This window comes from Macrobrachium nipponense, chromosome 30 (assembly GCF_015104395.2).
Source record: "Macrobrachium nipponense isolate FS-2020 chromosome 30, ASM1510439v2, whole genome shotgun sequence".
Classification (NCBI taxonomy): domain Eukaryota; kingdom Metazoa; phylum Arthropoda; class Malacostraca; order Decapoda; family Palaemonidae; genus Macrobrachium; species Macrobrachium nipponense.
The window spans coordinates 22335530-22349822 of record NC_087218.1 but is presented as its reverse complement, the minus strand read 5'-3'; the positions used below and the strand labels follow the sequence as shown (position 1 = coordinate 22349822).

Sequence of the window (14293 nt, the reverse complement as noted above, 5' to 3'; positions counted from 1 at the left end):
AACGATTGCAGGTTCAACACGACGAGTTGATAATGTGACTGATTGTCCGGTGTTATTCCTCTTATTGTTTGAAATTCGGATGAACATATTAAAATACATTTACTGAAATTTCTATCAATCTTTCTTTACGGTATTTTGTTCTTTTTTCGTTTAGCTTTTCGAGTGGCATGGAAATAAGAGCAGTATGGGATGATGCTCCATGTTGGCCTATTGATAACAACATCGCCACCACCAGTAACAAGAAAAATCGAGATATATACGACTTTCCTCAAATCCTTTAAACTCACAAAGGGCATTATACATAACGGTATTAGCTATGCTCTGGTGACTGATTTTGTCCATGATACCTCATCTGTCAATAAATTGATAAAACTGACGACAGGCACGTTAGTTAACTCATGCGTATCAAACATGGAAAACTTGAACGAGCTGTTCAGTTCACGCAAAACATTATGAACTGAAAATCAGCAATATAAAACAGTAAAACGCTTAGGCAGAGTTTTCACAGCCAACACGCGGCGAAACGTTAGTTACTAATGGCAACGTAAACGTTTATGATGAAGAGGCGGCATTAACCTAGCATATTGGCAGCCGAAGCCGCCCAACCTCCGACTTCCAGGAAATATTACTAAAAAGGGCAATTTCATTATAGTATACATAGCGGTTGGTATTTCTATATAAGCATTTAGCGGTTGTTTACCACTTCTCTTATATCAGTGTAAATTGCAAAGACAAGAGTAATACAAAATAACTATACTGCCTACTCGGTATTCACCAGGTCGCCATCTTGAAGTCTGTGAAGTATGATAGTCCAGCTGCTACCAGTATGCAGAAGACGATTTCTTGGTCAGTTTTTAAATAGCATTTGCATTTAATGCTCTACAATAACACTTAGTCCTCTAAGCGTTATGGAAATACCTCAGCACCTACCGTCCACTGTAATTTCACTGCACAATTGCAAATACACTTTTCAATTACGATCACACAAGACGTATAACTGACTTCGGTTCGAACTTCGGTGGCTTAACCACAAGACTTCGGGTATCAAATCAACGCTACACAGTTTTTAACTCCAGTTGTAACCATGCTAAAAATAATTCTAGCCAATAGAAATATAGTGTTAACTATATGATCAATGCTTTATTAGAAAAAAATAAAAACTTATAGTTCTGAAGTTTACATATGTTAACTAAAACTATAGAACTATATTTGACAGAAGAGTTGCCGGGAACTTTCAGCCAACATGCAAAAAATCGGCTCAGACCAGGTTACAGGTATCGGTCTAAAAGTTGCTATATCAAAGACTGTGATCTAGAATTCTGAAGTTTGCATATACTATATAAATGTTAAATAAAACTATGGAAATATATTTGCCAAAGGAGTTGCCGGTAGCTTTCAGCCAATATCCAAAAGGTCGGCTGAAGCCAGTTGCTTTTATCGGTCTAAAATCCTCCTATTCTAGCAGCAATAGAAAAGTTGCAAAAATTGTCGAGAGCAATGGTGGTTCCAGTGTTTTTTTCTCTCTCTTATTCTTCTTCTTCTTACTTGGAGGGCTTAGGGGTTTGTGGAATTAAAGTGGGGGCTGGCCACATCTTTGAGGCATATAGCTCACATGCTGTTAAATGGTTGCTGGCGTTTGCTCAAGTTAAACAAAAAGGCATGGGACCAGAAACCTAATTTCTAAAGACTTGCTGAGAAACCGAAACCTTCGAAACCTGTTATTCATGATTCAGTTTTGTCATTCATTTAAGAATGCAGACTGTTAACATATCAGGAAAAAAAATGTTAAATATTCCATTGGGTGCCTAATTCTGAACCGTGAAAGACTTTTATTAGATGATCCTGAAACCTCATTTCCATTTTCTTTCCAGTGCAGACAGTTGTGTATTGAATTCCCTTAGCTGCGAATCAATGGAACTCCCTCCCTACGTCCCTTTTTCCTGACATTTATGACATCCCTTTCTTCAAGAGTCAGAAAAGTTTAGATTCTTCAGTGGTTGAACAAGAATTCAGCATGAATGAAAATCTTTCCAGAATGAAGTATTAGATTAACTCTACGCTAGTAGGTTTTGAATGTTATCCTTGAATAAAACCAGAAAGGATAACAATCTCATTTAAGGATTTAGGCTATTATTTATAATCATATATATATATATATATATATATATATATATATATATATATATATATATATGAACATTAACGTAGTCCATAAACCCTACTGTTCATGTTTAAACCTACCATAATTATCATGTAGTTTACAAAAATCCTTTCCAATCTGTCAACAAAGTAAGTCGAAAATTATATATATATATATATATATATATATATATATATATATATATATATATATACACATATATATATATATATATATAATATATTATATATATTAGTATATATATGTGTGTGTGTGTGTATATCAATTCTTGAATTATTCAAATTCATTCAATTAATCTGTCTTCTTCCTCTCCCCTTCAGTCCTTATGCCGTGACTTGGAGAAGGAGGGCATGAAGGAATGGCTCGACATGATGCTGGAGAAGGTAGCCATGAGGGTAGCTGCCGACGCTGAGACTGGTGTCAGCTCAAAGGACAAGGAATTCAAGGCCAATGAGAAGAAGAAGCTCCAGGCTCTCATTGACAGGCACGACACTCTCTTGAAACCTACTCAGGAAACGCAAGCAAAGGTGAGGTAGCAAAAGAAGTATTGGTTCTCTTGATAAGTGGGAATATAGTATATTAAACCATGCTAGAAGGAAAAGTAATTATTTTTCTCTCTATGAATATATGCAAAACTATGATACAAAGATGAATCCTTTTGGTACACTCAGCCCTCATCATCATTAATTTGGTCTTTTTGCAACGCAGGTCGAAATTTACGCCAGATGCTATGCCTATGGTGACGACATATCTCCTTGCCTCAAGACTTTGGAAGAGATGCGCCACTTGTCCGTCAAGGAGATTCACCCACACAACATGAACATGGTTGATGAACAGATCGACAAAGCCGAAAAGGTTAGTATAGCTTTTCTTCGAGAATAAACTGTTCTGACATTAACTTGAAATGTTGCCTCTTCGAGTATCCTCAACATAAGTTCGAGTTTTTCGAGTCTATATGGTCTATAAGAGTCAATCGGTTTAATAGCCGTTCTAAAATCTAAAGCAAAGATCACCGGATGTTACTTAAGCACAAATCTTCGACATGTAAAAGTGGCCAGTTTCTCTTGAAAAGGCCCAGGCGTGATTATCAGGTCTATAGGCCTATACCTTGAATAATGACATGACGATATTATCACTGAATTTACACTTTCAGCCAACAAGTGCAAAAATTATGAAAGCCATCACAACCCGGATAATTGTATGACAGTTGCCATATCCGTAGTTAATTCAGTAACAACAGTTGAAAAGAATTTGTATATGCTGGTCAGCTATATAGTGTATAAGTAGACTATTAAATCATGATCATACACTGAAAGAAAATGTGGTTAGCAGGTACTTTCAGGCAGGCAGCAGAAGTTAAGAAGAAGAAGAAGAAAAAAAAAAGTACATTGTAAGACCTATAGCATCACATTGCTTTGTAGCTTAAGACCTATCATTGTTAAACGTTTTACCGAATTCCATCAGCCTTCCGATGTAGAATCTTACCTTTGCGGCACTATAAAACTGTTTTTTTCCATCTGTCCATCCGCCCGTGGTGTTTTCGCATGGTAACACTGCGTCCCGGGCTTTAGATAGTTACATTCAGCTCACATTCAACAATTATAATAACATCCTATTTCGAATATTAACGGTGTAATTCGCATACAGTAAATTATTAAAACACTTTTCAGTTGCAAATGTACACCCAGATATCCTTTTACTTAACCTAACACTTACACACAGCGTAACTATTTACCGGGACGCAGTGTTACCATACACAAACACCATTGGCGGATGGACAGATGAAAAAAAAAACAGAGTATAGTTCCTCTAATCCTGCTGATTTCTATCGAATTTCATCCTCGGACTTGTCAAGAACCTAGATTTTCGGAACAGGCTTTTAGACTTATTGACGTTTGTCGAACTGGATTCAGTCATTAAAATTTTTGGCTACTAGAATAGTCTGGCATTTAAGTTTTAAAAAATGTAAATTCTCCTAACACTGTTATTTTTTATAACGAATCTAGAAGGAAGGTTTCCTTGATTCTTCGTGTTTTTTACTTTCTTATACATACAACTAAGCCATCCTGTCACTTTGGAATTTATATTATAATTTTGCTTATGAATATAGTTAATTCTGCCTGAGTAGTGGGATACGAGAGATGTTATAGCTAACTCCCATCATTACACATTAAGACTTGAAACAATTCGACCGAACTTTTGTGCTCAGAGATTGTCAATGTGCGTGATTTTGAGTGTGCAGTGTTAAGGAAATGCTTAGTCTATTTTACAAAATGGTCAGAGCTGGTTGTTTATCATAACATACCCGTCAAGTAAATAAAACTATGAAATCTAAAAGTTTTAATGGATACTTCAGCCTGATACTAAACAAGTAATTGTAGATTATTTCCAGTGTTGAACCATGATTTTTTTGTGTTGTCGTAAAACATTGTATTAAAATGATTAATTTCCTTTCGCTTTGATCACGTTTTGTATCCCGTTTGCCTCAGGTCATTGCCACTATTGAGGGCCAGAGGGATATTTACGAGGATCTCCTGAGGAGAGGCAAGAAACTGCTGCAGAACCCCAACAAAGCTCCTTTCCTCACAGACCTGATTGAGAAGATGGAGAAGACTTGGACCGAAGCCAACGAACAGTCTCAGGCTAGGAAGACCATGCTCGTCAGTAAGTCGTCTCCTCGATCGATCTCTTCTTCTTCTGGGTAGAGACTGGGGGGAAGGTCAAAACCAAAGTCTAATAAAAGATAAGTCTACTGACTTGCAGCGAAAAAGTAGCACGAGCCGCGCAATGACGTCATCTAGCCCGCAATTGCTGGGTCCGTTACATGGAACCGAGTCGGTCAGCAACGAGCCGGTGTTGTGTGCATAACTATGGCTGCGGCAATTAAACATGCCTCGCAATTGTGCTGTTAGTGGCTGCACATCCAATTACGAAAACAAAGATGGAACGGTTTTTCACAGTTTCCCACGAGTCCCACGTTTATTATTCAGTAAAGAATGTCTTTTATATAGATATTTGTTCGTAAAGCATATATTTCAGCCAATATGTAAAGAAGGGGAATAAATGGCTACAAATAAGTCCATTTATTTTCAAAGAATGAATTATTCAGGTCTGGGCCTATAGTTTAAGTTAATATGATTAAAATACTGATTTAGTTTGCATGATTCTTTATAAAAAGAAGTTTGATATTCTCATTTGGTAGGATCATCACTAATTGTAAGCTGAGGCCAACACTAGACTTTTTCATAATTCCTCATACTGCAAATCTGGTAACTTTACTCGAATATTGGAGAATTTACAGTTCAGTACATTAAGAGACAATGAATTTGACATACACCTTAACTGTACTGAGAGATGAAAACAGTAATATTGGTACTGTATTTTGATTAGTGAACTCTACTTTATATATTTTTTTAATGTAAAATAACACCATTGTCAATATAAAAATATAACATAGTGCTCACTTACACATTATACTTGCTGTTATTTCATCCCTTTCTGCATCAACTTCACGAGTTGTTATGTAGCCATATCAATGCTAATTATTCCACTACAGAAGGTAAGCTGGAAAATCTATATATAAAAAAAAAAGACGAGGACAGAAGCTTACATTTCAAAGATTAATTACCTAATGAGATGCCAAATTACATTATAATGTGTAAGGCGCTTTGTTAATTTTTCTCTTTCATTTCTACTCATAATAATATTACACGGTCATTTATAACATTACAAATTTATTAGACTATGGTCAAAACAATGTTTGCTTCTGTTACGATTGCAACAGACAATATGAACAGTCGATTAACTCTCAATCTAGTGTTGCTGAAGCAACTGATTACATACGTAGTGGAAAAATGCATGTTCAGGTTTCTCTAAGAGCTGCTTTGCAAGAGCATGAAAAGCTTTTGATGGGTCTATCTTTCTTCGATTACCTGTGACTGACTCCTCTTCTCACAGACTCCGCCAAGGATTGGGAGAAGTACGATGAAATGCGTAGCGCCATCAACGACCCCGTCGAGAAGCTCGAGGCTGAGCTCAAGAGGTACAGGAAGTTCTACGACCCCGTCATGGGCGCCAAGAAGCTCGCCCAGAGGAAGGAAGTCTGGGAGCAGCAGAAGACCATCTGCGACGAAATGTTCGACACCATCAAGAGGTGCTACGGAACCATCATCGTCTTGGCCGGTGACGACAAGAAAGAATTCTTGGACAAGGAGGTGAGTGGTGTTTATGAGCAATTATCCAAGAGTATGGTTACTCCCCCACGCACCCTTGGGCAATACCTTCGGGCAGAAATGTTTAATGACTTTTCAATCAATCAATCATTTCCTGTAGCACCCACGGGCCTCGATGAACTCGCGCCACCATCTTCTGTCCTGGGCTAACTCGTCAAGATCTCTCTAACACTCATCTCCTGCTTCCCGCCTCATTGTCCTCAACTGCGTCTCCTTTGGTCCCCCTCTACCTCTCCTACCAAGGGTAACCCACCCCGCCGCATCTCGTACTATTCCCGTCTGTCTTCTATACGCATGGCCTAACCTTAGCCACTTTCAGCGTGAGAACCTAACATGGTCATCGACCGGTTACACCCCCGTTACTTCACTATTTCTGTTATTTGATATCCTATCCCTCTAATTCATTCTTAATATTCTTCTGAGCACCTTATTTTCAAATGGTAAGAATTTAATATCCGAAGTCACTGTACTCTACCATGACTCATGCCCCAAATCAAAATACTCCTAACCATTGCCTTATAATTTTTTTATTTGACTTATACACCTGGCTAATCATCTCATGCTTTCTCGCCTTCCCTGATTTTGTTGATCTTGAATGAGGAAAAAAAAAAAAAAAACGATGGCTGAAAAATCCACCAAATAATCTTTTTCCTTTTCGGCCTTTAGCTCTTGCTATGCATTGATCGGTAGCGTAAATTTAAATAAACTAGGATTGATGCCATGTTCCCTTTTCCGGAAGTGAAAAATTCTAACTGATAACAGATTTCCTCTTGAAATTATAAATTCTGACTGATTCCATTTTCACTTCCCTGGAAATGACATGTGACTGTTCTCACATTCCTTTACATTAACATGACAAACTCTAACTGATCTCATGTCTGATTATCCGGACGTGACCAGTAATGACTAGTCTTATTTTCCATTACCTGAAATGGACAAACTCTGGCTGATAACAGATCTTATATCACCTTGCCCAGAAGTGCCAAATTATCGCAAATTCCGTGTTTCCTCACCTACAAGGGTCACACGATAAATTCCCTCTTTTAATACCTGAAAGTGACAAACTCACAGATTTATGTTTCCTTATCTGGCAACTGACTGATCTTACGTTCCCTCGTTCCCTTACCCGGGAAGATTGATTTCACATTCCCTTAACTGAAACTGACAAATCCTTACCTGACTTACCTCTCGTTCCCTTCACTGGACACTGACTGACCTCATGTTCCTTTACCTGGAAAGACTTATCTCACATTCCATTATCTGAAACCTGCCTAGTCTTGTGTTCCCTTACCTGGAAACTGACTGACCTCTCGTTCCCTTCGCTGGAAACTGGCTGCTCTGACGTTCCCTTTCCTGCAGACAGACCAGTCACATTCCCTTGTCAGGAAACCGACTGCTCTGACGTTCCCTTACCTGAAAATTGACAAGTCACATTCCCTAGCCTGGAAACTGATCTATCTCACATTTCCTTACTTGGAAGTTGACTGACTTCAAGTTCTCGAAGTGCAACTGAACCCACGTCTCTCCTTCGTCCTCCAACAGGTCGGCGAAGTCGAGGAGAAGCGCAGCATCATCGCCAAGTGCAAGGCCAAGCTGGACAAGCTCTTCGAGTACAACGACAGCCTCACCAAGACCGTCAACCACGCCAAGGAACTCCAGGACTGGGCCACTCCCGCCAACTCCCACCTGAAGAAGATCACCACCGACCCTGACATGAGCCCCGAGGAACGCGTCAAGGAGATCCTCATCCTTCAGGAACAGGCTCAGGAAAAGCTGCCACAGGTCGAACCCCTTGACAAGGACTACAAGAATCTTATTAAGGGTGAGGAATCCTGCAAGGGGACAGGGCTTCACCTGGCAAAAAAAGAAAAAAAAAAACTTACAGACGAAGAACCTTTCCAAAGGGTTATGAAAAAGTTTTTACTTTTCCAGATTTTTGGATAGACAATTTTACACTGAAAGGCTACTGCAGCATTGCTGGTTTCAACTTCAGATAAGACTTAATACTTTCAAGGAATTATTTTCATTTTCATTTCAAATGTATCAGATTCTGTTAAACTCTGAAGACGAGACAATTTTATATCATATCACTTAAGAATTATAAAATAACGTAACTTACATAGTTCTACACTGAGTATTTGAATAGCCATAATGGTTTCCAAGTGCTTCTGTTTCTTTGCCAGTGAAAACAGATTTCTGGACCCTTTATAAATGTATCCAATAAATTTTTAAAGACATTAGATTAGGACAGGTTACTTTAAAATGGTAATTATTTTAGGGTATAATTTAATCTTGCAATTACAAATTTCTCTTCTCTGAACTGAGGCGACACGATATGACCTTTTTTTTTTTCTAAGTAATGTTTATGTAACAATCGTAGCGTAAATCTAATTCACTTTGCATGTCTTGAGAGATCTTTACCCAACCAATTCTTCTACCTAGTTAATAAATCATTTTTCTCTACTCTCATCCTTCAGCAGTGACCTGAAATGACCTGCCCTGACCTGTTAAGCCATAAACTACTCCGGACTTCTTATGGAATGACCCCGAGTGGCTCCTCTGCTCTGCAAACTTTTTTTCAATTTACACAGAGCGCTATTACACTCACACCAATCCTGACTTGAATATTATCAACACAATCTTACGTTAATCACATTGTCAATTTATATACTTATTTCCTAGTTGCGAGAGCATATATTATTACCAATGACCTAATTAAAATATTTTACTCTTACTCTCCCTTCGCTTCTCAGTTTAACATTCTACAACACTCAAAAATATTAACGGTTTTACGCACTCTTATGCAATTACTAATCCATCTCTATTAATTTTCTTATTCATTTCTGGTCTTCGTAATATCCCTAAATAAAATGAGAATCAACACTAATATCGGAATGTTCCCTACTCCCGTCAGAGGATACTAACGCAAGACCTTCAAAAATACCAACCCTTCCGAAAACTTCAGGTTTACACCCATAAATACCAACCCTTCCACCGACGACAAACCAACCGTGCATCAACCCTTTCAGCTACCAGTGGTCGCCCATATCGGAATCTGTTATATTGAGATACAAAAGATCAGTAAGTCGGATGTGGTATGGACATTTTATTGTACATAAATTTCTTCTTTATTTGTTTATTTATTCGTTCTTTTATTTGTTTATTTATTCGTTCTCATCCTACTTGGCAACACTGGCCAACGAGTCTTATTTCCAGGTGTTTCCATAATCGTTTGAGTTGCAAGAAATCGCTGTTATTTTCTTCAGTTTTTTACGCCGTTTTCTTTTATTTATAACTTTTCTTAAAGAAATTAAACTGATTTGTGTTTTCTGTGATCTTCATTTGATTTCGACTAACAATAGGCCAGTAAGGATATGTGTCAATAATACTTTCAGCTGACAGATAACAGCAGGAATTTACGTTAATTTGTGATATTTTGCGTTTCTCTTCTGCGAAAAGTAATGCTTCTTTTGGTGAATAATTTAATTATTAAAACTAAGACTAATAAAGGCAAATATTTTTTCTAAATGATCTGAGACCTGCGGGGATAATATAGCTGATTTACTGACAGCTCTTCAGCCGAGGCCGAGGGAATATTGAATATTATATTCAACGAATAAAGATTGAATCTATTTAAGGTGGGTACACACGTGCGAACCGAACCTTGTATTGTAACCGATTCTTGTAACAAAAACGCAAGTGTGGACGGTTCCTCGAACCCGAACCCCGAACCCGCGAGGTTCGAGGTTCGGTTCGCCCTCCGTCCCGCCAATTGTCGGTTTTTGGGCCCCGCATCAAAGGGAGGCCTCTTTGAACGTTACGCCATGTGTGGACGGGACCTGTATGACACGCGTAACAACAGGTTGCTGAACTTGTTAACACCGACTATGAACAAGACCGTCCACAGTAGAGTCCCTTGTTTTGGTCAGTCAGTACGTATATGTCTACCATGGCTGATTGAAGTGACGAAGAGGTCCTTCAATTAATTACTATTACGGAAGAAAAGACTTCACTGTGGCCAGAAACTTCTTGGAATCTCAAGTCAGCGAGTAATTCCCGACCACTGTATTCTACCCTTCTAGTATATAAACTTAATTGCCACCATCTTCTTTTATTTCGCTTCATCTTCGTTAAATAATGTGTATAAATGTACGCGGCAGCTGCTACTTGCATGGTGGCCATCGTCGGTAAACAACCCGGACAGAGACAGACTGGTGATCGCAGTGGATTGAAATGAAGTTACGTGCTTAACGTGGTTACGGTTCGTCCTCTACATTTTGACACCTTGTAACCGTATATGCGTAACTCAGTTACACATACAAGGTTCGGCTCTCACGTGTGTACCCACCTTAAGGTGATATTACGCCATTCAAAATATTACCACCTTTATAGTGTACGCAATAAATCTACGTAACTGAGGTCTGTAATTATTTATTGGGTAAAACAGGGGTACGGATTATGGGGCAGGGAGTTGGGAGGGTTAGAGGGCTGGTATGAAAGGTCATGAAAAAGAGATTTAGCATTTCCTGCCTGAGCTCAGTCCAGCAAACCCAGTCGGCAGCTGAAAAACCGTCAAAGACGTAGAATAACCTAATCCCCTTTCTGACGCGCCTTCTTCTTCATCATCATCTTTTTCTTCCGCCATTTGTCCAGAGGATGACCTGGAGAAGTCCGAGACCGCCAAGAAGACCATGGCCGACTGGGCCGAGACCAAGACCTACGTCACCGAGCTCTGCGCCGACATCGAGAAGGAGGCCGGATCCATCTCCACCGACCAGAGGCTATACGCCGATTACCTCTATCTCGTCAAAGACTTCAAGCCCTGGGTGACCGAAGCCGAGGAAGCCGTCAAGAAGCCTCTTGCCAAGCCCGAGAGCCTCGCCGATGCCCTGGCCCTCCTGGAGGCCGCAAAGGTAATCAGTCAGTCATGCTATCTATGGCTTCCTCATGTGCATTTTCCTGTTTATGAATTCCCCTTGAAAGAAATCCTGTCATATGTTATTCACTTCAGTTTATTTCATTGCGGAAGGTATATGTAGGTCTAGGTCACCCGGGTGATGAGGGGATGGTGGGTGGGTGATAGGTAGATAGAATATACAATTCAGGCCACCGGCCAAGCGCCAGGACCTATAAGGTCATTCAGCCTTGAAAGGAAAATTGCGAGTAACCAAGAGGTTTAAGAGGTGTAACAGGAGGAAAACGTTGCAGCTGCACTATGAAGCAATTGTCAGGAAAGGGTGGAAAGTAAGATGGAAGACCGAATATGAATGGAGGTACAGTAAAAGGAATGAAAGGGGTTGCTGCTAAGGACCGGAGGGATGCTACAAAGAACCTTAAGTAGTGCCTACAGTGCACCGGGTGGGTTGGTGAGGAGACAGAAGGTGAATGATAGGGAGGTGTGTGGAAAGTATAATGAAAGCCAAGCACAGAGGAGAGAGAGAATGAGGTAGGCCGTAACAGTAGTGAATGTCACCATTCAGAGTTTCAGAACACTGAAGTTCCTCGTTGGACAAGTGGTTTTCGCGCTCGGCTACCAATCAGGTGGTCCGAGGTTCGATTCTCGGCTTTGCCAACGCGGAATCAGAGGAATTTATATCTGGTGATAGAAATTCATTCCCGATCTAATGTGGTTCGGACCACACTATAAGCTATAGGTCCCGTTGCTAGGTGACCAACTGGTTCCTAGCCACGAAAAAATATCGAATCCTTCGGGCCAGCCATAGGAGAGCTGTTAATCAGCTCAGTGGTCTGGTAAAACTAAGATAGACTCAGAACACTGAATAGGATGACGTAACGTTCTTGTACAGGCGCACTTCGTCTTGAAACTGATGACATACATACAGATCAACATTCTACAGTATTTTAGAATTGCAAAATGCTTCCACTACTAAGGAAATGGATTTTTTTATCAACTTAAACTAAGATACTTTAAAAGTTTTCTGATTATTATTAAATCTGTGGACAATTTTTTTTTTTCTTATATAAAGAAGGACGTCGGAAAACAACTCGATACCTATTCTTTTTCCCTCATTTTCAGGGTTTCGAAGCTACTTGCGTAGAACAGAAAGGCAAGCTCGAAGAAGCCGGTAAGGCCCGCGAAAGCATGGAGAAGGCTAGCTCTTCCGAAAACGAGGTCGAGCCCCTTTCCGGCCGCTGGACGGAGGTCAAGAAGGTCGCCGATGAGAGAGTCGCAAAGGTAGGAGAGAGAGAGAGAGAGAAAAAAAAATAGTCATTGATCCAATCTTGCTGGAATCTTCTGGAATGCAATCCATTCTGTTTTCAAAATGGAAAGATCAAGCATTAGAGAAAGCGTCATTATTTCGTAATGGAAGAGCCCTACTTGAGTCCTCACACCGTTGGACCATGGACACAGTCTCCCTGAGGAGGATGTCGTGCAATTGGAACTTCTTCAGAAGTTCAAGCGAAGATCCAATGCATTACTACCTTCACGCACTTCTCCTTCCCTTTTGATATATTTTTATCTATTTATCTACTTATTAATTTTTTTCTTTATGATAAGTGGGATTTTTTTTCTGTCTGTCCTTTTGCCTTCTCTTACTTCCTAAGATACACCATATGCTGTGAAAGTTTGAATTTCTAGTCATTGGCTCCTGAAGGCTTGTTTTATATGAATAAGGTTAATTTTCTGAATAATAATAATAATAATAATAATAATAATAATAATAATAATAATAATAATAATAAAATGCTGAAGGCTTAAAATAATTGAAGTTCACTAGAACCTTTTGGCGAGTTCGGCCAAGAGGGCCCATGAGTTGAAGGGAAATGACACATGAGCAATTTCTGTCCGAACTGAGCGAATATTCATTTCCTCTTCCCCAGGTCCAGGCCCTTGTCACCACCTGGGAGGAGCTGGACAAGACCACCCACGACCTCGCCGCCAAGATGGGCGAAGTACCCAAGCAGGACAACCCCAACCTGGAGGAGATTGAGACGGTCTACACCCAGATGAAGGACCTCTACGCCAAGAAGAAAGACTTGTTGGCCGAAGTCTAGATTATTTCGTTTTAGGTTTATTTCATCGTTCAATTTGTACTTCTCATGTCCATAGTTTCTTCTCTACTTTTCTTTCTTTTCTTGTGACTGTTTCTCGCTCTTTTCTCAAACTTAAGTTTACTTATCATGTTTATTGGAGTTTAATTTATTGTTAGTGCTGTGCAGTAAAACGAGAGGTTCGCTGCACCGACCGCAAGGACGATGCTAGAATGTCGAGGCTATTGTAATGCTGAAGAAGAAGAAGAAGAAGAAGAAGAATAAACAGTAAGAGAAAGCAAGCTCGTCTCCGTTGATATGTGGCTTTGTGTCCGTCTGTCTGTGTCTGTCCGTCTGTCTCTGTGTCTGTCTGTCTGTCCGTGTCACCTCCACGAATCTCTCTGAGCAAAAGCTTGAGACGTTGTGTTGACGAATAGATAAGTGACTCTTCGTACGATTTTATTTTTCTCACCTTAAGTCATACTCAAGGAAAAGGACCATTTTGCTTGGGTCATGAGATTTCTTTCATTTGGAAACAAAAATATAAAAAAAGGACTTTCGTTTCTGTTAGTCTTTCTGTTTTTATTTATCTGATATGAAGCAAGGAACAGCGATATGCATGATGATAAAAGAAAAATCAAAGGCAAACGAATATACAAATACAAGAGAACAAAGAGGAAGTAAAGAAGAATAAGAAAGAATTAAGTGAACATTTAGAGCAACATGGCGGGATACTACGAATATAAAAACGAGACAAAGTAATCAGCTTATGGCGTTCCTACTCATATGACTATATAGATATATATGAATATATATTTTTTTCTTTTCTTTCGAATGACTGGGTGACTGATGGGTGAAATGGATCATCGAGAAATGACGTTTCAATAAAAGACGAAGGAACATTGAA

General features: G+C 39.4%; 1 protein-coding gene and 1 long non-coding RNA gene across 2 annotated transcripts in view; one reads left to right on the top strand and one right to left on the bottom strand.

Moving 5' to 3' along the window:
• LOC135202366 (uncharacterized) overlaps nt 1-1504 on the bottom strand; it is a 17998-nt gene extending 16494 nt beyond the window's left edge. The window contains exon 1 of the long non-coding RNA XR_010311722.1: nt 765-1504. This is a non-coding gene — a long non-coding RNA (uncharacterized LOC135202366). The remainder of the gene's footprint in view (nt 1-764) is intronic.
• Nucleotides 1-14293, top strand: part of LOC135202365 (muscle-specific protein 300 kDa-like) — a 22774-nt gene extending 8481 nt beyond the window's left edge. Inside the window, exons 2-9 of the mRNA XM_064231728.1 lie at nt 2482-2688; nt 2870-3016; nt 4651-4825; nt 6119-6375; nt 7936-8215; nt 11047-11306; nt 12431-12589; nt 13237-14293. Coding sequence (XP_064087798.1) covers nt 2482-2688; nt 2870-3016; nt 4651-4825; nt 6119-6375; nt 7936-8215; nt 11047-11306; nt 12431-12589; nt 13237-13410 — 1659 coding nt within the window. The 3' untranslated portion in view covers nt 13411-14293. The remainder of the gene's footprint in view (nt 1-2481; nt 2689-2869; nt 3017-4650; nt 4826-6118; nt 6376-7935; nt 8216-11046; nt 11307-12430; nt 12590-13236) is intronic.